The sequence below is a fragment of the Lissotriton helveticus genome, chromosome 12 (assembly GCF_964261635.1).
Source record: "Lissotriton helveticus chromosome 12, aLisHel1.1, whole genome shotgun sequence".
In the NCBI taxonomy this organism is placed as follows: Eukaryota; Metazoa; Chordata; class Amphibia; order Caudata; family Salamandridae; genus Lissotriton; species Lissotriton helveticus.
The window spans coordinates 246,070,525-246,095,460 of record NC_136073.1 but is presented as its reverse complement, the minus strand read 5'-3'; the positions used below and the strand labels follow the sequence as shown (position 1 = coordinate 246,095,460).

General features: G+C 43.3%; 1 protein-coding gene across 1 annotated transcript in view; it reads right to left on the bottom strand.

Moving 5' to 3' along the window:
• The window catches only part of LOC144798950 (uncharacterized), a 120,896-nt gene that overhangs the window by 44,956 nt on the left and 51,004 nt on the right, over positions 1 to 24,936 (bottom strand). Inside the window, exons 2-3 of the mRNA XM_078670089.1 lie at positions 23,896 to 24,003; positions 13,077 to 13,216 (exon numbers count right to left, since the gene is read on the bottom strand). Of these exons, the coding sequence (XP_078526215.1) occupies positions 13,077 to 13,216; positions 23,896 to 24,003 (248 nt within the window). The remainder of the gene's footprint in view (positions 1 to 13,076; positions 13,217 to 23,895; positions 24,004 to 24,936) is intronic.

Here is a 24,936-nt window from a genome sequence, read left to right as displayed (position 1 = left end):
GAAACATGACGAGGTAAGCCCTCCATAACTTATATATGCCGTTGGATTGTCGTAAAGTGCTCGAATCCCATTTAGGAACTCCCCTTCAAAGCCCAAAGAGCCAAGTGTACGCCATAAATAGTCCCATCCCACCCGGTCAAATGCCTTTTCGGCGTCAAGCATTATCATAGCAAGGGGGGTGGCTTCTATCTCAGCTATATCAAATGCTGTTATTGATGTGTTGACGTGAGCAGATGTATCTCTCCCTGCTATGAATCCGTGCTGTTGAATGTTTACAATTCTGGGCATTAATGGTGCAAGTTTTTTGGCCAGGCATTTTGCGAAAATTTTTGCGTCTGAGTTGATCAGGGATATCGGTCTATATGAGCCCATCTCCTCTTTGGGTTTGCCTTTTTTGTGGAAAAATATTATTTTAGCTTTATTCCAAGATCTGGGGGCCAGCCCTGTCCTGCTAATATATGTTATAACTTCTAAAAGAAAAGGTATTAGTTCATCTAAGCATTGTTTATATATTTCTAGTGGAATAATATCTTCCCCTGCTGCCTTCCCTACAGGCAATGATAATATAGCCTCTTCTAATTCCTTTCTCGTTATGCCTGTGGCCAAAGCGTCTACTTCAGTCTCAGTTAGCTGTTTCATTGGGTTTTCTCTTAAGTAATCCTCGATTACAGAGCCGCTGGGTATATTTTCAGGGGTGTACAAAGTTTCATAATATTTAGCGAACTGTTGGATGATATCCTTTGGTAGACTGTATTTCCTGTTGTCAAGTCCCGTTATTTGAGAAATCGTGGAGTCTACTCTATCTTCGGCCACTTTAAAGGCCAGAATTTTGCCTATTTTATCTCCACCCTCATAATTCAAAAATGTATATTTATGCATCTGTACACTATTTTTTTTTTAAAGTTTCTCTTTGGTCTTACATTTTAGCTGGGTGAGATTTGCGCAGATTTCCAGGGTAGGTAGGTTATTTCTTAAAGCTAGTGCTAACTGAATCTCTCCAGCAGCAATATCAGAAGTCAAAGCTGCATCAGTTTTTCGTTTTTCAGAGGTCTGTCTCAGGACATAAGATTGTGTAAACCCTCGAATACCTGCCTTACAAGCGTCCCATATTGTAAGACATGAAGCAGAGTTTTTGTTGATGTCTAGAAATTCTGTTATATGTAGTTTTAGCTGTGAGATATAGGTCATGTCTGATATTAGTTTCCTAGGAAACGTAAAAGGTCTGGGAGGCTTACGATTTGATGAGATAGAAATTTCCACCATGATAGGGTTATGATCAGATGAAATACGGGGGTAAATGACCATAGACAAAGAGTTGAGCAAAAGATCTGAGGCAAAAGCCATGTCTAGTCGAGAACATAATTTGTGAGGTGCTAGGAGTAGTATGTGTAACCGGGAATATTTGGGTGTAGATGCCTCCATATATCTTTAACATTTATGCGTCCTGCATAGATCTAGAATAGAATTTCTAGTTTTAGACATACGTTTCTGATTACCTGGCCGAGTGGTGTCTATTTGGCAATTCAAGATACAATTAAAATCTCCCATCATTATCAATTCTCCCTCCCAGTCTAATAGCGCTATATTTAGTTGATCAAATATTCTGGGTTCGTCTATGTTAGAACCGTATACAACACAGGCTACAAACTTCATATTGTTAATGCAAAGTTGAGTAATTGCCCACCTTCCCCTTTTGTCGTGAGTTGATTTAATTATTTCTGCTTTGAATCTTTTATCTTTCAGAATTGCAACTCCCCTAGTTAGAGATACCACACTTGAACTTGCTACCAACTCCAATCCTAGTTGATTCAACAGTTTTCTGTCCTTATCTGTAATATGTGTTTCCGTCAAGAATACTAAATGGGGGTTATAAAGTCTTAATTCTTCTGCAACTAACCGTCTTTTGCGTTTGTTATTCAGCCCTGAGACGTTCCAAGCCAGACATTTAATGTTATGCATCACTAATATAGAGTAGAATGACAGTAAACAGCATCTTAATATGGAGTCCTAAATGTAAAAAAAAGTTTCTTTCAAAATCAAATGTTACGTTCAGTACCTTTACCAGATTAAAGGTATTTTTCATTTTTTTGTCGCTAAATGGCATCCGTTCCATCATTTCTGCTGATCCTAGCAATTCATTAAGTAAATCCAAGCAAAAAATATATTTTACAATCTCATGTCTCATGACATGTCCCTCTGCCAGGTTGAAATTTTTTTCCCTTTTTCTTCCCACCCACCCCCTCCTACCCACTCCATCCACTCCCTCCCCTCTCTGCGAAGACCCACCCCCACCTCCCCCCCCTTACCAACTGCTGCCGTTGGTGAGGCAGCGCCTGCGGCAGTGGAGTTGAGTGCCCCCCCCGCCCACTGGAGCCACAGCTACCAGGGATGCAGCATCAGCCTAATCTTATCTTCATATCAATGTGTGATATTTGATTTGGTGAATTATACATCCATAGCTGTCTAGTGATAATTAGTTAATTAATGCTTATTAGATTTTAGTGATTAAGTGATTAAGTGTTTAATAATGCAGTGCCCTGTGCCCTGTGTCCCTTCATGACCCCACTTCTATTTATCTAGTACTGATATAGCACATGTAGGGGTGATCCCCCTCTTTCCTTCAGTCTTTGCTCAGTCTTTGCTCCTATTAACACTAGTTAGAAATGCCTGAGCCTCCTGCACATCACTAAAGAAATTTGTACGCCCATTCACGATCATTTTAAGTCGGGCAGGTTCCTGTAAATATGCTTGACCTCCCATTTTAATGATTGGATCAATTAATTTACGCATTTCCCATCTTTTATCCATCGTAGTTTTACTAAGGTCTGAGCTAGTAAAGATGGTAAGATTGTCTATAGTTATTGGAGTGTTAGGTTTGGCTTTTTGCCACACCGCTTGTCGAAGCAGAAAATTGCCGAAATGTACTAAGAGTGGTCGTGGAAATTTGCTATTCTGTCGTCTTAGACCCAGTGGGAGTCGGTGTGCTCTTTGAATTTGGGAGTCCCAATCCCAGTAGGAGAGGTCCGGAAAGGCACGTGGTAGAAGTTTCACCAAAAAAGCCCTTGTGTCTGATCCTTCTAGTCCTTCCGGAATTCCGTAGATTTTAAGGTTGGATCTCCTTTGTCGATTTTCGAGGTCCTCGACTTTTCCTTGAAGTTGAGTTAGTTCTGCGTCATGGCGCCCCACTGTGGTACCTATCCGCTGGGTTTCTTCTTCTACCACGACAGTACGTTGCTGAAGCTCTGTTATCTCTTGTGTTACACCCTTTAATATAGATGTTAGATCGAATATGGAAGTTTGCAACCTAACATTGTCACTCTTCAGTTGCTGATAGTGTTCTTCAGATTCTACCCTTTGGCTTATCAAGAGTTTTAATATAGTATCCAGTTGGGAGTGATCGGTGCCCCTCTGTTTGAGCTCTTCTATTGAATTAATATTTTCGACCGAGGATGTGTTTAAGTCAGTGTTTATACTTGCTGATATCAGCTGGTTAGGGCCTGCAGCAGCTGAGGGGAGATCTTTCCCTCCTGCGGCTGGCTCAAAGGAAGCGTTTCTGGGGGTTTGTATCATAGGAGGCCCTATTGCTGGGGCTTGGGGCGTCTCACTGTCCGTAGGGCTGCCCCCTGAAAGCCTTAAAGCCATGTTTTTAACTAGGCCCTTTGCCTCAATCCACTTCCTTAGCGGGCTCTTATCAACAATCGGTTTTTTGGTAGCCGGGGGACCTACTACCAGAGGGTGGGCCAGGTTAGATAAAGCTCTCCCTCTCTTCTTGTAGATTGATTTAGCTTTGCCTCTGCGTCTCTGTGAGGGTAGCCTGCTCAGAGATTTATCCGTAGACTTATCCGGTTCCTCCTCCGTATCATCCTCGCAATCCTCAAAGGAATGGTATTCCTCAGCCGGTTCCAAAGCTTGTTCCGGACAGATGTCGTCCATTATACACGTCACCGGATCGGTGTTTTCTTCTGTCAAATGCGTGTTTGTGTCTGTTAGGGCCAAGATTGTGGAGGTAGCCGAGGGATTCAAAGACGAGAATTCACTATGGCTAACTGAAGTGGCCAGTAATATCGTAGGATTAATTATTGAAGGGGGCCCCCCATCTACCACAATTACTTGTTCTGGTGGCCCAAGTTCAGGATTCTTAGAATTCTCCCGAATCTCGTTACCCTTAATCGTGGCAGAGGTAAAGGTAGAAGAAGTAGCCGGGATAGCCGGGATAGCGAGGTCATCATGGTTAGTGTTATCCAACAGTGACACGGTTGGATGAATAGGTGATACTAGCACTAACTTTGCAGGGATCACATTTGTGCCATTCTGCGTGGTAGCTTTTGGTATAGTCCCGCAGTTTACAAGAACAGGGGGGCGCAGGATCGTCTTACCTGTCGCCTTTCTATCAGTCCCTTTCATTGTCGCTGCGCTTGAAGATGCGTTTGAGTCCCCTTGGGCTATCACCGCAGCCGCTGCCGTTGCTGCCGCTGTTGATGCCATTGTCAGGTTCGCCGTCTCCTCCTCTTCTGAAATGACCAATGTTGTAGCAGCCAGAGCGGCGGGGGCAGGAGCTATAGAAGTGGGCAAGACGGCAGCTGCTGCCGCTGCTGCTGCAGCCGTTGTGGATGTTTTAGTATTCCGTGTGGTGCGTGGGGGATGTTTGGGCGACATGGCTCTGTAGTGCCTCACTTTCAGTGAATCAGTTTTGCTCCTCGCCCTGTGTGTGACCGGCAGACCAAACAAGTCGACTCTGGATCGAGCGAGCCGTGATTCTAACCAGATCCTGGCCGCTCGCCAGACAGCCGTAGGCAGCCACAGCATCCGTCACCCAGAGGCGTTGTAGAAAAAAAAAGCCGTCACAAGGGAGTTGGAGATGAGGGAAAACTGCTGCAGTACGACTGTGCCGGCCTCTTCCCCCTCCTCGTCACGCACGTTGCCACTGGGATCTGTGCTCCGCGCCCGTAGTCTCCGAGATTCAGCCCATAAGTCTTGCAGCCGACCTGAATGAGCAGTAAGTAAAAGAACTGCCGCAATGCCGGTTTCTTCTTTTCTCCGCCGTACACTTTGGGATTCGGCTAAAAGGCAAGTTTAATCTGTGTGCTGCATATTCAAAACGCTAGTTGTCTGATGGCTGGAGGGTGGGAGGGTGAGCTCTCGAACTGCCGCACAGCAGAGCCCTCACTCCGCCATCTTGGACTCCGCCCCCCAATCTTAATTCTAAGGTATCCCTTTTCCAATGGACTCCTGCAGCTGATGCCGCTTTTTCCACTTTAAAGGAGGCATTTACGGGAGCCCCTATATTACGACATCCTGACCCGGCTAACCCATTCTTGGTGGAGGCGGATGCCTCCGAAAAGGCAGTGGGGGGTGTTCTTTCCCAACCAGACCCTGAAACAGGAGTTAGTCACCCAGTAGCATACTTCTCGCGTAAATTTAATCCTGCCGAGATGAATTACTGTACAGGGGATAAGGAATTGTTGGCCATTAAGAAGGCATTTGAAGAATGGAGAAAGTACTTGTTAGGAGCAAACCACACGGTGACAGTTTTGACGGATCATCGAAATCTACAGTTTCTGAAGTCAGCCAGGGCGTTGTCTATGCGTCAACTTAGATGGACCCAGTTTTTTAGCGAATTTGATTTCGTGATTATGTACAGAGCAGGACGCAAGAATGGGAAGGCAGACGCCTTATCCCGTTTAGGGTATGTTACCACTGAAGAACCAAAAGAGACACCACCCATTATAACCCCAGACAGATTCATAGGAGGGGTTAGTTCTGAAGATGACTTTCTTGACAAAGTAAAACAAGAACAGAGTTTAGAGAAGATGGAGCCTATAATCGCATCACATGATACGGTCAAGGTATGAGAATACTACTATGTAGATTGTGGCTTGGTCCTCCCTTCTACAGACTTACAAGGCCAAGCTCTCATATGGTGTCATTCTCATCCTTTGGCTGGTCATCATGGTTACAAGAAGACCTTAGAATTGCTACGGAGACCTTTCTGGTGGCCAGGAATGGGAAAGGACATGGAAGGGTACATACAAACCTGTCACATCTGTGCTCAGAGTAAGGTATCACATCAAACCCTGTGGGATTATTGCGGCCTTTACCAACACCCCCAGGACCCTTGCACACAGTGTCCTTGGATTTTATAGTTGAATTACCGGTCAAACAGAAGGGGAACAACACGTTGCTAGTGGTGGTGGATACCTTTACCAAATTAGCTCACTTTGTTCCCTTAACTGGGCTACCTACAGCAAAGATGTTGACTTCCGTGTTTTTGAGTCAGATAGTTAGATTGCATGGTCTACCTTCAGTATTGATCTCAGACAGAGGGTCCCAGTTTGTGTCTCGATTCTGGAAGGGCATATGTGAGCTTCTGTCTGTTGAGGTACGTCTCTCATCTAGCCACCACCCACAAACTGATGGACAGACGGAGAGAGTAAACCAATGTTTTGAGCAGTATATCAGATGTCAGGCTCTGCAGTCCTTAACAGAATGGGATGAGTTGGTTTGGTTGGCCGAAATGGCATACAACAACAGTCATCACGCATCCACCGATTTTACACCTTTCTTTTGTACGTATGGCTACCACCCTCACATCCTCCCTGGTTCTTCCCCTCCTGGTACAACCCCCGCAGCTAGAGATTTAATACAAGACATCCAACGCAACCACAAGCTTGCACAAGAGAATTTGGACCAGGCCAAGAAGAGGTACAAGAAGGGAGCAGATGCACACAGACAACAGGGACCCACTTACAATGCAGGGGATGAGGTTTGGTTATCCACAAGACACATCGGTTTGAAAGGGACTTGTAAATTTAAGTCCAGGTACATTGGACCGTATAAGATCATAAAGGTTATAAATCCTGTGGCCATGAAACTCGAACTCCCCCATACGATGAAAATCCACCCTGTGTTCCATGTTTCCTTACTGAAGCTTGTTGCACCTCGAACGGTTTTACCATCCACTCCTCCACCCCTGGAAGTGGATGATGGTTTGGAATATGAGGTGGAGGCCATCATTGATTCTAGACGAGTCAGAAAAAGATTGCAGTATCTCATACATTGGAAAGGGTATGGTGTGGAAGACAGAACCTGGGAACCAGCTTGTCAGGTACACTCACCTAAATTAGTGAAGCTATTCCACAGACAGCATCCCCAGAAGCCTAAGCTTGTGGGGGGATCCTTAGGGGGGATGTACTGTCATGCCTGCCTAGCCTCCGTGGAAGGTACAGATGAACTACCGAGACCAATCCAAGATGGCCTCGAGGGACTGCGCATGCGCGAGGGGTTCGAGCCGGAACATAAGCTCGCTTCCCCAGGCGCTCAGCGCTTTGCGCTCTAGTCTCTTCGCTCTCGAGACTTCACATCCGCTTGGCCGCTTCCCGTTACCTGCATATGTTTGTTCACAGACTCTTGTTCCTGGTTTTTGGGCATAGCTTTCCTTAGCGGTACTGGTGTGCTTCTTTGTTTAAATCCTGGCTTGGGACCACCGCTTAGCGGACCTCTCATACCGCCCGGATACCGGAGCAGCCATTCTTTGATCTGTTGCTGCTTAAACGATTCCTTCCTTGAATCCGGTCTCTCTGATAGTTGCAAGCCGAGAGTGTCTCGGTGTTCGCTCCGTAAAGGCTGTACGGAGTTTCCCTGACTCATTTCCCGATAGACCCACTTGTTTTGTTTTAACGTGGATGCTATTACTTATTATTTCTCTCGCCCAGTGCCGGCTGTCTTACCCCGGTGTTACTGTAACTTTCTGCACCCTGTTTCTTGCGGACCCGTCGTTGGGCCGGGCTAAGGTCCCGTCGAACGGCCGGTATTTTCGTGGGTAGGAGTGTGAGGGGTTTGCGTGGCATTGTGGGACTTGTGGTCCGCCTGGCGAGTTTCCCCATTAACCTTTTGCCATATTATTTGTGCGTTCTCTGAACTTCCCGGATTCTGGCATTTATCACAGTACAAGTACAAGAAGAACTGGTAAAGCGCTTGTAGCACCCTATATTTACATTGTGTTCTTGTCAAATATTATGTGGTGTTAATGTATGTACTTATTACCCTCCAGGCAACTATTGTTGTGATGCCGACCTTTTATCATACCAGATCCATTAGCTGAGGAGTGATTCAGGTTAGGTAAGAGAGAGACTCATACCCGTAGATAGGTCCATATCAAAGCCTTACCAGAAGTAACAATCCATATTCCTCCATCTAGGCCATATTGGGATTCCATAAGGTTCTATGATTACTTGTATGTTTCCAGAAGCAGTCCTAGTTGTTTTCCTTGACACACCCGTGTGCTCTCAGGTAATAGGTGGTTTATGTACTAACATTGGGAGGAATGACTGATTGACTGTTGTTGTATTAACCTATTATTTTTTGTAGCTTCATCCTCCGACAGAAGCAGAAGAGAGCAGTGTCCGAAGAGTTCAGTGTTTTGTCTCCCCCTACTTTCCTTGTTTTGTTCCCTCCTTTCCTTCCATATCACCCTTGTGTCCTAGTGTTTGATAGGCACAGGTGGTGTAGGGAGGAAGGGTTGGGGTTATCATCGGCTCCTGGCACTCCTGCGGAAACCGTGACCGGATCCTTACATTAGGTGGCCGAGCCCCTACTATGCACCACCTTGGCTCGCTATAGAGCTCGACAGAGCTCTTCACTGAGAGGCCTGTCCCTCAAGACAACAAAGCCCATCGGGTGTTCAAGCCCTTACTACGACCACCTTCTGCCCCCACACACCCGAGTCCCATTAGGTGGTAAAGCCCCTACTACACACAACTTCACCCTGCACAGAAGTGATCTACATCTATGAAAAATGTCACAGTTGTCCTCCCTCAATGTGCTGCCACACATTGTGCAGACTGGCACCAATGCAGACACACTTGGTCTGTAGTACATCTATGTCTGCGTTGTGGTCAGGATCGTTTTTGTGCAGGAAAGAGTCCCTTCCTGGACTGAAACTATCCTATAAATCGTTTTCCTCTATGTATATCTACTGTACAATGCACCTTACATTCAAAGAGGAATAAAAAAATTATTTTCGTTTTGCCAGCCTCATGTAGGCATAGGATTTTGGTGTAGATCCATATCCACAAGTGTTTGTAGATATTGATCATTTATTTATTTACCCATTTATAGAGCGCATGGTTACGCCGCCGGTGTGTCCCCACGCTAGAAGCAGACTCTCAGATGGCAGGAGTTGGAAGTAAGACCTGTCACATCTAGCCCACGAGTATGTATCAGGGGTCTCTGGGTCTATTTTAATTTCCTAGTGGGGAAAAGCCACTTTCCAGTTTTTTTCTAAAAGGTAGCTTCACATGGCTCTGTTCTCATATCAACAGGTAATGAGTTCCAGTGTTTCGCTGCTAGGTATCTAAAAGACCGTACACCCATCCTAGTCTTCCTTATTCTAGGAACATTTGCTAGAGCCTTTCCTTCGGATCTCAGGTTTCTGTTGGGTGTATAGGCAGTTATCATAGTTTGAAGGTACCGTGGACCTTTTTTGCCAGGAAACGGTGACAGTAGTACATTGTCTTGAACAATATTCTTTTCTCCACAGGTAGCCAATGCAGGTTGGCTAAGGCGTTTGTAGTAGATGTTCTATTAGGGAGATTCAGCACTAGTCGGGCTGCTTCATTTTGTAATGATTGCAGCTTCATTAGCCTTTTTTTAATGCTCCTAAATATAGGACGTTGCCGTAGTCAATCTGAGAGGTGACCACTGCATGTACTATAGTTTTCCTGGCATCAAAATGCTTGACTGGATGTGCAGGAATGCCCATACACCACTCACGGAATGCCCTTTGATGCAAAGTAATGCAGGGTAGTGTATTGCACTATATTAGATGACTTTTAGTTATAAACCACAGAAATACGTATTACTGTTGTTTTTTAAATTTGAGCGTGAATTTTGGTCATCTTTGCAAAAGTAATGCCATCCTGAAGCAAAAAGATCTATTGTTGTAAGTTTTTTGTTTCAACTTGCACTTATAACTATACATTTTCTGTTCATTAGTAAGCAAAGACTACTATAGCAGACTATAATGATACACTTACATAAAGATACACACATGACAAACAACATATATATATATTTTATTTTTAAACCAGTAAAGGCGGCTCTCAAAAGAACCCTTTTTTTGTGGTACTTTTAAAGAGTTTTACTTTTTTTTTGTACTTTTTGTTTTTTATGGGGTTCAACTTCAAATACAAAAAAAGGGCATCTAAACTTGGAGTTAGAAAAAAAACCTTGTTTTTCTTTGGACACGTGTGCTCCACCACTAATTTGTCCCTTATGGATGTACTTTTCTCTCCACTGTAGACTACCTTACTACACCTCTGACAGTAAGCTATCATTGCAGGACTTCCCCATGCGCAGAATCTCTTGGTGCAAGAGCGGGTCCAGATGTAGAGGCAGACCCCCGTCCTCCGGTTGGTACTCTGCATGTACTAAGCAAACAGGATGTACAGAATGCATGTGTCTCAATATGTCAGAAGTACTGTGGCTGTTCTTCATGTCACTGACCCTGGAGAACTCCTTCTTGCAGATAGTACATGTTACAAACCTGAAGGAAACTTTTTAGGCACATTCAGGTATTTGTAAAGAATTTCCATACCAAGGATTCATTGGTGGACCGCCAAGAGCTCTCCCCTCCTCCTCTATCTCTAGTTTCCTCTCTTCTCCAGATGCCATAGTGATCCCTCAATAAAATATAAAATACACAAGAAAGTGATGGGCCCAGCACAAAGATGTTGTAACACCAAAGTGTAATTCCCAAAGGAGGTTGAAAGAGTGGGAACTTCCTATAATTGGAGCAAGATATTGATTTCAACCACGCAGATGTCTTTCATATGTGTGACATAGGTACTACGGTACTCCCACAATATTCCCATAGGATCGTGAAACTGAAAAACGAGGCATAAAAATGACTCAAGGGCTTCTCATTATTAGAACCATTTATAAAAGCCCTAGGCTCAAACTTAAATAAAAATCATTCTTTCATTTAAACACAACTTTATTTATATTTTTCGGTGCTCTCGGTACCCAGAACGGGAAGTAAAACCCACACAGAACATCCTCTGGGGCCTTTCATTGGTTGAGACACCCCCGCAGGAGTACCGCAGGATCATAGAAAGTGAAGAAAAAAAATAAAATACTTGATGATGCATATTATTTTTTAACATTAAGGCTTACTATTACAAATTCACTAAAAAAATGCAAAAGGGAAAATTAACATTATACATAACTTTGATAAATAGATTTTATTTTACCTGTTAAAAACCCTAGAAATTCACTGAAAAACATAAAGGTTAAAGTAACATTACAGTTAGGCATACAAAATCGACTTTAAAAAAACCTAGCCATTGGCTATAAAAATCAAAGGTTGAAGGGATGCTATAGTTAGGTATCCGAAAAAGACTGTAACTTATGTAGAAAATAAAAGACAGAAATTAATGGGAAAAAATGTTAAAGGGACATTATAGTTAGGAGACATGTTAGTCATAGCATAACATCCTAAACTCAAACAACACTGAAATTCACTAATTATCGTTCAGCAAGCTAATTGTAACTTGCATCCCCCACTGAACTGCTTATAATCTCACTTATTACATCAATCATGACATGTTCAATGACATTATTGTTGACATTTCAAATTACACCATTGTTGACAGTGTCTTCCTTTTCAGTTACTGCAGTCTAAGGGGCCCATTAGGATGGCGGGCGGATCGCCCCTGCCAGGCTGGCGGTAACCACCGCCGGCCTGGCGGGGCGATCCGCCCGCCATCTGTGCCGGAATGACCACCCGCCATATTAGCATGGCTGGGGGGTCCACGGCGGATGGAAAGACCGTCCGCCGCTTTTCGGCCCGGTCGCAGGATGCGGAAAAGGGTTCCATATGGTGGCGGTGTCTATCAGACATCGCCAGCCATATTATCATGGGCATTTTTCAATGCCTTTCCGTGGCGCATGCGGAGACTCCCTGCGGGGGTCTGTTGCGGGCTCCCAGGGACTCCAGGTGGTGGGGGTGCACATGGGGGGTACCTATGGTACCCCCCTGCATTGCAAAGTACAACGTGGCAGGCACTGCGCGGTGCCTGTCACGTTGTGCTTTGAAATGCACAACATGTATTTTTACCATTGCGGCGGGCGGTGGCAATGGTAAAAATACAGGATGCACCCGCCACTGTGGCGGACGCATCCTAATCACCCCCACGGGACCCCTGCCCTTATGGTGGCGGTCCCTTGTACCGGGAGGATGGCAGGCGGGCAAAGTCCGCCCGCTATCCTAATGGGGGCCTAAGTGTGCAGTGTCAAGATGCGTAGTGCCATCTACTTCTACTTCTATGTTAGCATGAAGTGCCATGCTTGGTAGTGTCAGTGTGCAATGTCAGATTGTGCAGGACGACTTGCAGGGATCAAGGGAGAGTGACAGTGTGAATGTCCAGTGCCACATTCAAAAGTAGGCTAAGTCAACTTCATGCAACTCCAGTGTGGCCTATCATGTGGGCACTGTCAGTGCGAGGGTGGTCAATTTGCAGCATGAGATTCTACAATGTCGTAGGGTAGAGTCAGAGTGACATGCTAATATGTGCAAAATCTACAGTATCCCAAAACAAGTTGGCTATTTGCTTTATACTCAAGAAGAGTGAATGCCACCCTTTATAGAAAGAGTAATTTATGAATAATCTCCCGGGAGGGATTTGGTTGTTCCTTGAAAGGTCAATATGATCACAATATCGGATTAATTCCTCTCAACGAACATGTTAAGTTCAGGAAGGAATTATTTTGCCCAAATTCCAAAGTTCTGTGGCCAACACTACCATTTGCCAGCATCTTCATTGCCTTGATCATCCACAGTGCTGCAAATAATAACCTCTACCACAACACGCAACCCACGACCAGCAACCAGATCTAAAAACACTTCTCTTGAAATTCATAGCACCACTTTCTCATTTAGGAATATAGATAAATACATTCAATTAATTGTGCAGTGCTATACAGGTCTCCTCACTCATTGGCTTCCTCATTCATGGTAACCAGGCTCAACCGAGCACCCACTAGCATCTTATGTGTGATGTACTACACAAGATACGTACCCGGTTAAGTTCGCTCAAGGTCTGCATGTGGGGAGGGCCTCCTTGCCACCAACTGAACCCCAGGGAGGAAACAACATCTGTGATCTTGCCAACACTCTTCAACAGAGAGGCCTTAGCTGCTTCTGCCCCTTCTTCTGTACCTGGGGAGGATTTCATCCATCAAAATGTTTGCTAAAGGAAGTAGAAGTTGGACATTGCAAAGCAGTGCAAGTTTCATTTTAACAGAATCAAGTTTCAAAATTAAGAAGTTGTTTACTAGCTCTTCAACTATGCAATGTTGCCCCATCATACAGCTGATTTTAAATCCCCAACAGCACTTTTAGAAAGTGGTCTACTATTATGTCATGCAGTAATAGTCCAATTATCCATTATAAGCAGCATAACAATATACAAATTAGAAAGTGTACAACAAAGGGGGCATTGGGTAGAATACACTAATTCACAGTGCCGGAAAGAATGGATTAAAATGGTAGACTATAGCAAATGACTGAATGCGTAGTATATAACAATTACTTTATTAGATTACATGGAGTTACTAGATATGTAGGTGCAATAATGCTATATATTAAAAGTATAACATAACAATGAATAAATAAGTAGAAAATAACCATGAATGAAACTTAAACACATCACATCGAATTGATAGGAGAAACAAGGAATGTAATACACATAACACATAATTAGGTTTAATTAAGCATAAATAATAAGACAAACTTAAAGGACTCCTTGGATAGAACATAAAAGATGGAATATATAGAACACAGCAAAAGATGGAATGGGTTGAGAAAATAACTAAATTAAAGAAATTAATGGGTGGAGCATAACAAGGGGTTCTGGAGGTAGAATATAAAGGATTGACGTACGTAAGCATGACAAAGGGAGAGCTTAGAAATGGACTGAGGAAGTTGAAAACAAGTGAGGAATGCATAATTGCAATATGACAAAGAACTTAATAGGTACAACATGAAACACGATTATATAGGTAGAACATAATTGCTTGAAAAAAATAGATATGTAAGACATCACAAAGGATTACATACCTAGAGCACATCAATGCTCAATTTTACTATAAATAAATATGTAAAAAATAGCAATGATTAGTTTTATATTTCCAACTTTGGAAACATATCTATATATATTTTTATTTCACTATAAAAATACTACTTGACAGGACAAAGGAATGATACTTTCTTGCTTATCTTACATTATTCTTTGTAAAGTAATCAATCAAATCTCTATAAGACCTCAAATGTATAAATTGAATGTCCGCAATTTTACATTTTTCATCTCTTTTCTTGCATGGTAGACAGATATCATACCACTAAATACGGACATTTAGTACGCCTATTTTCTTCTACATGTGTGTTATTGACATATCCTTAGCACTTCAATAAATTCAGCAAGAACCACATGAGCCAAATCAAGGCATTGTTTAAAGTTCTGGATATCTTAGGTATTGCAACCGATATGAAACAGCCCTTCTATTTTTTCTCTTTTGGACTTATACCATCAATATACAATTAGTGCGCTTTAAAGGCATAAATAATTAAAATGCTCTCTGACACCAAAGTTGATGATTCATGAGACAGATCTGCAGCTGTATTGTTTGAGTTTAATTTTACTCATGTTTAATGTTATAGTATACAGTACATTTTATCCTGACATTAATACTAAATGTGCTTAAATGTGTTGCAGGTTTTCTTTTTGTCATAGAACAATTAAATATGCTCTCCATTTTACAATGCATGCTCGGCATCCTCCTTGAGAGGGGATTCTCCCCAATGCTAACTTGTTTATCTTGGTGGGTGTATCCACCTCTGGTTCAAAGTTGGCTGCAGCAATAGCGTCATACTGACTCAGTCTGTATTAAGCAATTACATATCCTTTGTCAGGGGTTTACAGGAGTAATGTATATGACTTCTTCCTAAGATTCAAGAATCCATTGGCATTCCAACAAACAAAATGTGTAGTGACTGCATCCTCTGTATGCTTTATAGTGTGGACCAGGCCCTATACACTGCAACATGATTATTAACCTGTACAGAATTCCAATCAATTTGATATTTTCTCTACCTCCTTTTTAATATTTTGCCCTCTACTTGCCTGCTTCTACGGTGTTCCGGCAAAAAATCGTGTTTTTCATATCGGGAGACAGAAATATTGGAAAAAAATATTGTGATACAAAAAATATTGCGATGCAAAAATATTGTTGTCAAGAGTAAAACATTTTTGGTAAATAATATTGTTGTTAGGAATATTATAGTGTCATACCGGGTTGTTGGGCTTGTAGGGGGATAGGGTAGAAAGTTAATGAAGTAATCGTTATTTATTTATTAATTGATAATGTTTAAGTAAGTATGTGATTGATATTAATTATGAACATTATGTAATACTGATTTAGTTTTGTTTTAATTTATGTTTGGGTTGCTAGGTTTTTAGGTGTATAGGTTGGGAAGTTAGTTATGTAATTATTGTATGTAGTTAAGAATTGTTATTAATATTTTATTTGATCAATAATTACGTATATTGTGCAATAGTTATATATTTTAGATATATGTTAGTTATATTTTAGGCATGGGCTGCTGGGTTTGTAGTGGCATAGGATGTGAAGTGTATTACGTAATAAATAACAATAAATTATTAATTGTCAGTTAATTATTTAATTGATTAATAATTATGTAAATTGTGCTATACTTAGTTTAGTTAGATTTTAGATGTTGGCTGCTAGGTTAGCGGTGGTATGGGTGGGGAATTAATTAAGTAATAATTAGACGACAACTATTTTCTAAATGCTAATTAATTATTACATTGTATATTACTTATGTAAATAGTTTAATCGTTTTTTTAATATACATATATGTAGATAGATATTTATGTTAATTCATATAGTTTATATTTACAGTTTTATGTTTTTTAAAATAAATTAATAGGGTTATTCAACTATGTAGTGTGTTTGAAGGGAAGTACTTTCCCTACTGTTGCTCAGACTGGAGTGGGAACAGTACATTTATTCCCTCCAGAGCCCAATACTTTGACTACTCTTGCACAGACGGGAGTGAGAATAGTGAATCTTATCCCCTCCGAAGACCAATGCTTTCCCTACTGTTGCACAGACTGGAATGGAAATAGTAAATTTATTCCCCCCGGGAGGCCAATGCTTTCCCTACTGCTGCACAGACTAGAGTGGGAATAATAACTCTTACCCTTCCAAAGTCCCAATGCTTTTCCTACTGTTGCGTAGACTGAAATGGGAATAGTACATTTAAGCCTTCCAAAGTCCAACACTTTCCTTACAGTTGCACAGACTGGAGTGGGAATAGTAAATGTAACCCCTCCAAAGTCGAACACTTTCCCTACTGTAGAACAGACTGGAGTGAGAATATTAAATCTTACCGCTCCGATGTCCAATGATTTCTGTACCGTTGTAGAGACTGTAGTTGGAATAGTGAATTTAACCCCTCTGAAGTCCAATATTTTCCCTACTGTTTATAGTATTTTTAGTAAATGTGTTTTTGGGAGTTTTAAATTTGTAATTTTTAATATATTGACTAAATTAATTAATATATTTTTGTTCTTGAATTGTTTATATTTTTATGGTGTTTTATTGTGTATGTATTATATATACAGGCTGGAGCGAGAATAGTAAATGTAACCCCTCTGATGTCCAATGCTTTTCATACTGTTCCATAAACTGAAATGAAATAGTAAATGTAACCTTTCCGAAGTCCAACAATTTCACTACTGTTACACATACTGGAGGAGGAGTAGTAATTGTAAGCCCTCCGAAGTCCAACACTTTCCTCCTGTTGCACAGACTGGAGTCGGAACAGTAAATCTTATTCCTCCAAAGTCCAATGCTATCCCTACTGTTGCACAGACTGAAGTGAGAATAGTAAATATAACCCCTCTGAAGTCCAACACTTTCCCTACTGTTGCACAGACTGGAGTGGGAATATTATTCTTACCTTCCAAAGTATAATGCTTTCCCTATTGTTGTTTAGACTGAAGTGGGAATAGTAAATGTAACCCCACTGAAGTCCATCTCTTTCTCTCCTGTAGCACAGATGGAAGAAGGCATATTAAATCTTACCCCTCCAAAGTCCAACGCTTTCCTTACTGTTGTACAGACTGGAGTGGAAATAGTAAATGTAACCCCTCCAAAGGGCAATGCTTTCCCTACTGTTGATAGTTTCCCGACTGTTGATCGCCATAAACAATGTGGTTGCGAATGATGAGTCAACACACCGTAAGTAGATTTATCTTCATTTAATCTAGATTAATACCGGGCCATCGGAGCAGAGCAGCTGCAGCCTCAGAGAAATATCATCAACTGTCCGTCCTAGAACCCTGGTATAGAACACCTAGGCTAATATGTTCTCAGGCAACGACATTCCAAAACAAGGACAAGTCACTACAGATTGTTAATGTAATGTTTCCCTTTTTTCTCCTTCTGGTAAAGAACCTGTATTGTATGAAAGATCCCTAAAGAAGCAGCAGAATTCCATGAAACACATGTTGGCTCAATCTAAAAATGGCTCTAAGCTGTATTAAGATCATGTTTTTAAATGAAGTCCTTGGATATGTGTTGATTCAAAGAAATACAAAGATCTGAACATCTTTGCACATTTATTTGGATTTCATGGAGCTTTGGGTATTGTATATTTTCAATATATATGGACTGATAATCAAACATATATGCCAACAGTGTTGTTAAAACTTGTTTTGTTGAAGGAGACCCTCAATGTCAATAAGGAATGTGATTTCCTTTTTAACCCGTTGCGTGCTTGTGACGAAACCGTTCTGTCACGAGCCTCGGGTGGGCTGTGCTGGTGACGGAACGGTTCCGTCACGGCCCGCTCGCCGCGCTTGCGCGGCGCAAATTCCGCGCCTGCGCTGAGCGTTCTGATGAGCGGGCGGGGCCGTGACGGAACCGTTCCGTCACAAGCACAGCCCACCCGAGGCTCGTGACGGAGCGGTTCCATCATGAGTACGGGAGCACCGCAGAGCCCCGCCTCCCCCTTAGCGCTGTGGCGGAATAGCCGCCGCAGCTAAGGGGTTAAACAAATTGGAAATGTGTACATATATTTTTGTAAATACAAGATAATATGTATATTAAAAAATGTGGTTATTTTTTCTTCTCGCTTTATTGAATTGATGATTTTTATGATAAAAGTGCTCCCCTTTTAGCAAATAACTCCTGCTGATACAGAACACCTTAAATATATCTCTTCCAAATACCAATCGGCAGGAGGTGCAAATTCCATTTTAGGAATTAGTAAAATGTTACTGATTCCTAAAATAAGGGGGTTAGTACATTTAAAACTGTATTCTTGCCTTTGTAACTCTGAATCAGAGTGTTTGCGACCAGGAGAATGCTTTGTACATCGGGTCCTAGGTGGGGTGGCCAAAGGTTTACCTTAGGAGCCTGAAGCCGACACTGCCGAAAGGCGGTGATGCCGAATATCAAAGTTGCTTATGTTTTGATTCTAACGCATGCAAATGTATTCAATATCCATACACTTCCTTTCCATTTCAAGTTCTTTTACATCCTCGCTTTCCCCCTTCGTCACAGTTTTCCTACCTTTCTCCTATTCCCTGTTTCTTGCTTTTGTGTGGTTGTTTCTTTTGTTCTCAGTCAAAGTCTCATGATAAAAAATATGTCTTGATGATGAATTTGCTGGTGCCCCCACCTGCAAAATGAACCACTGCAGACTGCTCAGCCACACTGCTCCTTTGGAGAATCGAGACCAAAGAGGAAGGCTAAGCACACAATGAGCAGAGAAAATAGTACACAAAAGAAAAGTGGTGGATAGCAGGTATTCAACAGAACTGCACAGCAACAAGTCACTGCTCCAGAACTTGAGGTAAAGGCTTAGCTGCACGAGGACAAGCCAAGCCCATCCCATTTGGACTGAGATCCCAGGGGACATGTACTCAATTGTTTTTAAAAATATGGACTCAGATTATTCTGGATGGGAGAATTTATTTAACAACAAAAACACAGGTTAAACATGTTTTATTTAATTTAGGAAAACCCCAAAAAATATTTAAAGCTTTCTGCTGAAAAGCTGAAAAGTTTTATAGTATTCTTTTCCCAATTAAACCATTAAATGCCTTCTACGATCCTTGTTAAACCTAATCACGTTATCTGTATACCTAGATTCCTAGACTAGATTATGCATGGAGTGTAATAGTGCATACGAGATATTCGACTCTGAACGGTAACTGCAAAAACCATGCAAATGTTGTGCAGCTGTTAGTTCCTAAAAAGTGAAAGAAAAAGACATTCACTCACCACAATTCACCAAAAAGGGGGGAGCTGAAATGAGATTGCATACCTTTCAACCTTGATGACATCACAGGTTTAGCCCTTGCCCAGCCCTCTGCCTCTCAACATCCTTCGATTTTCTTCTTAGTGCTTAGAATACATACTTAAACTAGGGAAAGTGAAGAGGGCTCTTCGAGCCCGGTGTACATTCTGTTACTGCTACGGCATTCAGGACCTCTGCTTCCAGAGATAACAAGTAGTGGCAAGCCTAAAACATCTGTATTTAATGTGCTAATGCATGTAGAGTTAGCACATTACTGAGAGGCAGGAGGGAGCCAGCGGAGATGGCTGTAATTGTAAAGTAGTGCCTCACACAATTCAGTGTAAGCGCCTGAGTGGAGGTGGAAGTATACATTTAAACACCCAATAGCATTAGGTGAGAGATAAATACTCCACTAGGCTAAGCCAAGTTGACAGACGTCTCCTGACAATGACTGCAAAAGACTGATTGAAGAAACCCCGTGGTTGAAGGAGGGGGATCTGAAGCCCACTCTCAGCATATTGTTAGCAAAGGTCGGTTTGACAGTGCAAGGTCTAAACTCAGACCTAAACTGAGTATAGTTAGGGGTGCTAAGTACAGTAGCGGCTGCTACGGGGCAGCAGTGGTAAGGCGGGGGGTTAAATAAAAAAAATACGCGGGAAAAAATGAATATTTTACTTACCTTCCTGACTGCCGCATCTCCTCCGTCCTTCTGTCCACAATGCAGGAAAGAGGAAGCAAACAGGGTCCCAGACTCCCCTAGCTAATCACCAGCATGACAGCAACGTCATGATTGGTCTGAGCGCAGTGGTTCGGCACTCAGACATGGGATGGGAGGCTATGCATGTTCTCCACCCAGGTTGTTCAATACAGCCGGCGGAGAACATGCTTAGTGCACATGCCGGTTTGGCAGGCCCGAAACGACAAGCAAAACCGGCATGCGCACTAAGAAAGTGTCCACCACTCCTCCTCCTGCTCTGTGGGCAGCCTAGTCCCGCCCCACACCTACAGAACCACTAGAGAAAAATAAAATTATAATAACATGCTGTTGATATCATTTTATTTTTCTTGTGGGGCAAGGCTCCTTCACCTTTGCGGAGGTGCCGCCGCTGGCCAAATAGCAAGGCAGCAGAACAGACGCTCCCCTTAATTGATGTCCACGTTGAAAGAGCCAAGGAGGTGCACCATTTCTAAACTGCTGTCCTTAGATCTGTCTTTCGATGCTCAGAATGGAGGCAGAACTAAGAATACCCTGTCATTCTTTGGAACTGTGTTGCATTCTCCCACGAGATGCATCTATTTGTAAGTTTTTTGTAGCATGCAAGGTACAAACTGAATGATCTGATGGGTTCTGTCCTGACTGAGATGCGGTTATCGTGGTCCTTGGTGTGGGAGTAGTTCCTTTGTTTGGAACCTGGAAGGTCAAATGTCAGCATTTCTGCATGATGAGGGGGGCGGCCAACATTAAGATCTCGGCAAACACCAATAATCGGTTAGCGACAAATGTGATCTTTTTTGCCCAGGTAAGGGAGTAACAGTGCAAGTCTGGCTTCTAGAAGTAGACAGAGTGTTTTGAAAGTGAATTCCTGCTCTGACCAGATGCATTAGAAGTCTTTAACATTGGAATCAGTGGGCTCTTTTCCTTAGGCCCACCATTCCTCCTAAGACTACATTTGTAACCTCTCAATCAATCAATCAATCACGTCATTTGTATAGCGCACTCCTCACCCGGAGGGGTCTCAAGGCGCTGGGGGGGAGGGGTCCGTCACTGCTCGAAAAGCCAGGTCTTGAGTTGCTTCCTGAAGGAGAGATGGTCCTGGGTCATCCGTATTTGGATGGGGAGGGAGTTCCATGTCTTGGCCGCCAGGTAGGAGAAGGATCTTCCTCCGGCGGTGGCTCTGCGGATGCGTGGTACGGCGGCGAGGGCGAGGCTGGTCGATCATAGATGGCGGGTGGGCGTGTAGAAAGTCAGGCGGTTGTTGAGGTACTTGGGGCCCAGGTCGTGGAGAGCCTTGTGTGCGTGGGTGAGGAGTCTGAACGTGATCCTCTTGCTGACGGGGAGCCAGTGCAGGTCTCTCAGGTGGACGGAGATGTGGTGGTGTCGGGGGATGTCCAGGATGAGTCTTGCCGAGGCGTTCTGTATGCGCTGTAGTCTTTTCTGGAGTTTGGCTGTGGTTTCGGCGTAGAGGGTGTTCCCGTAGTCCAGTCGGCTGGTGACTAGTGCCTGGGTGACCGTCTTCCTGGTTTCAGTGGGGATCCTTCGGAAGATCTTGCGGAGAATGTGCAGGGTGTTGAAGCACGATGATGAGACGGCGTTGACTTGTCTGGTCATCGAGAGGAAGGAGTCCAGGATGAAGCCCAGGTTACGTGCGTGGTCCGTTGGCTTGGGAGTGGTGCCCAGGGCAAGGGGCCACCAGGAGTCGTCCCAGGCGGAGGGCGATGATCCCAGGATGAGGACTTCCTTCTTGTCTGAGTTCAGTTTCAGGCGGCTGTTCTTCATCCACTCGGCGACGTCTTTCATCCCTTCGTGAAGGCTGGCTCTGGCGGTGGAGGGGTTGTTGGTGAGGGAGAGGATCAGCTGGGTGTCATCGGCGTAGGAGATGATGTTGAGGTTGTGTTGTCGTGCGATGGCTGTGAGAGGGCTCATGTAGATGTTGAAGAGGGTTGGGCTGAGTGAAGATCCTTGTGGTACGCCGCAGATGACTTCGGTGGCCTCGGATCTGAACGGGGGGAGGCGGACTCTCTGAGTTCTTCCGGCGAGGAACGAGATGATCCACTCCAGTGCCTTCTCTTGGATTCCGATGTTGCTGAGGCGCTGTACTAGGGTGCAGTGGCAGACAGTGTCGAACGCTGCAGAGATGCCCAGGAGGATGAGGGCCGCAGTTTCCCCGTTGTCGAGCAGGGATCTGATGTCATCGGTGGCTGCGATCAGGGCGGTCTCGGCGCTATGGTTGGCTCGGAAACCGGACTGCGAGAGGTCGAGGGATCCGTTCGTCTCGAGGAAGGCGGTGAGTTGTCTGTTGACGGTCTTCTCAATGACTTTGGCAGGAAAAGGGAGGAGTGAGATGGGGCGGAAGTTCTTGAGGTCGGTGGGGTACGCTGTCGGTTTCTTCAGGAGGACGCTGAGCTCGGCATGCTTCCAGCTCTCCGGGAAGGTGACGGTGTTGAAGGAGATGTTGATGATGTCCCGGAGTTGAGGTGCGATGATGGAGTCGGCCTTGTTGAAGACGTGATGGGGGCAGGGGTCGGTTGGGGATCCGGAGTGGATGGTGTATCGTTCTGTTTCTGGTTGTGTAGATTTTTTCTTTGGAGCCTACCACTATTTCATGAAAGTGTCTACATACACAACACTTGCATAAATACAATTTTATAAAATGAATCTTTATCAAAGACTTGGGAGAGGTCCATTCTTTGGGTACCACTGTAAACAGAGCGGCTGTGACGTACTCCCAGTTTATTTTCCAATGGGCACAATAAGACTATGAGGCCTATTCAGAAGGCCTTTTGGACCATGTGAATTATTGTATTGTATCATTTGTACAGCGCTTAGTGTCCCGATATGGGAGCTGAACCACTTACCCACACGGACAGAAAGCTACACCATGGGGTACGTGGTTGGAAGGGTGTTGTTTTTGTTTTGAGCCTATCTGTATGGGAAGTGTTTTCCTGCCAGTGTGATGACCACCAAGGTGCGTTATAGTGTTATAGGAATCAGTACCCGGCGGTGTGATGGGTGAGGGTATGTAAGATATATAGAAGCAAATTATAATTATAATATGGGATAATCAGCTTAGCCACATGGCAGCAGCATGCTGTGTGCCCATATACTAAAAGGAGGTAATCACAGAAGGCCAAAAGGCCCCGTGATACATACAAAGATATGTAAAAAGCAGAGAAGCTGTTGAATGTGTAAAAGAATGCCGAAAGGGCAAATGAGAATTGGTGACATAAGCAGTAGCCATCAACCACTTTATATGATTTGTTTTTCAAAGGCTGGCACACTGACTACAGCATACCCAATTTATTCCATGAAATTAAGAAGGATGTGGAAGAACAATCAAGGCTGGCAAGCTTAGCAGAAATTACAAACTTTAAAAGATCCAGTGTCCACCTATTCTTGCTTTGTGGATTGAAGGTTGTGATATACTGCTTTGATATATCTTCAGTAATGTAAGGGCTGCTTCAAGTTGATCTCTTACAGTACTCGTTTACATAATCTTACATGCCTTTGTGAATTGGCTCCAAAACATATAAAGAGAGAATAACCTTGGACTACTCAGAGAGTATTCATGTGCAATTAGTAGAGATAGAAAGGACTATACCCTCATTGCATTTTACTACTAGGGAGTTAGAAATATCAGGCTGATTGACATAGGCATGTAGGATTCAATAAAAGAGTACTCCTATAGTAATAATTTGCGTACTCATAAATGCATTCGTGAATCTGTACCTTTGTGCTTAGTTTTTCCCCCCCAAGACAACACATGCCTGGCTCCAACATTAATTCTTACCCACATCTCCAACTAATGTGTGCAGTTGAGCTTTGGACGATGCGGAGACGAGGGATTCCAGTTTCTCCAGCCTGGCTGCGTCCCTCGAGATGACCGCCACCTGAAAACCTGCAAGAGAAGAGAGAGTCTAGGTCACTTGCAAACGTGATACTCTGGAGCACCTTACAAAATCTAAAATTCTTAAAAACAAACGCTGTGCGCCCAGCTACAACCCTTTGTCACTTGCAAACATTCACATCCCATCTAGCATATGATGCTCCAATGACAATGTGGACAAGGTTCCGGTATATAAATTCCTGTGATAAAATACCATAAAAATAGTACATGCACTCAGATACCTGCAACATACAGGCACACATTCACCCATAATGCACAGAAACATTCACAGATACAGGCAGAGTATCATACTTACCAGCATCCATGCAAAAACACAAAAATCCACCTAAAGGTATGTATGGACACCAATAAACAAATAAACAGGCCCCCATACATACAGCCCAATAGATATACAAGCACATATAGACAGAGCCCAACAGATATAAGATACTCATGCACACAGACTAACTGACCTACATGTAGTCTTGCATAAAAACTACTAGACATGCAAAAGTGTTGCAATGATATGCCACTATGCTGCCATCATGTGTAAGGATACATCCATAAATCCCTAAGTGTTCCTGGCTGCAGTCAATTTCATAAAACTGATGAGCAGGAGTTCTAGTGTGATGCTCATATGTTCCTCAAAGTGCGACCTTTTCCTGGGGTGCTGTTGAGATGTGCAATATTTGCATGATTTGCGTGTCAGGGGGTGCTTACTGTCGGGGCCACGCCACTTGTGGTGCCAATGGGCTTTTGAGGTACCATGGCAGGTGCAGGTTACTTACTAAGCTCAGGTTACCTATCATAAGTGTTCAGGTGGGTAATGTATAGTTATTTGGCATGTTACATGTGTCGTATTAGATTAAGCCCCAAGCATGTAAAGCACCCTTTGCTAGCCAGTATCAACAATTGTCCTACCGAATTAAAAATGTCACTAAAACC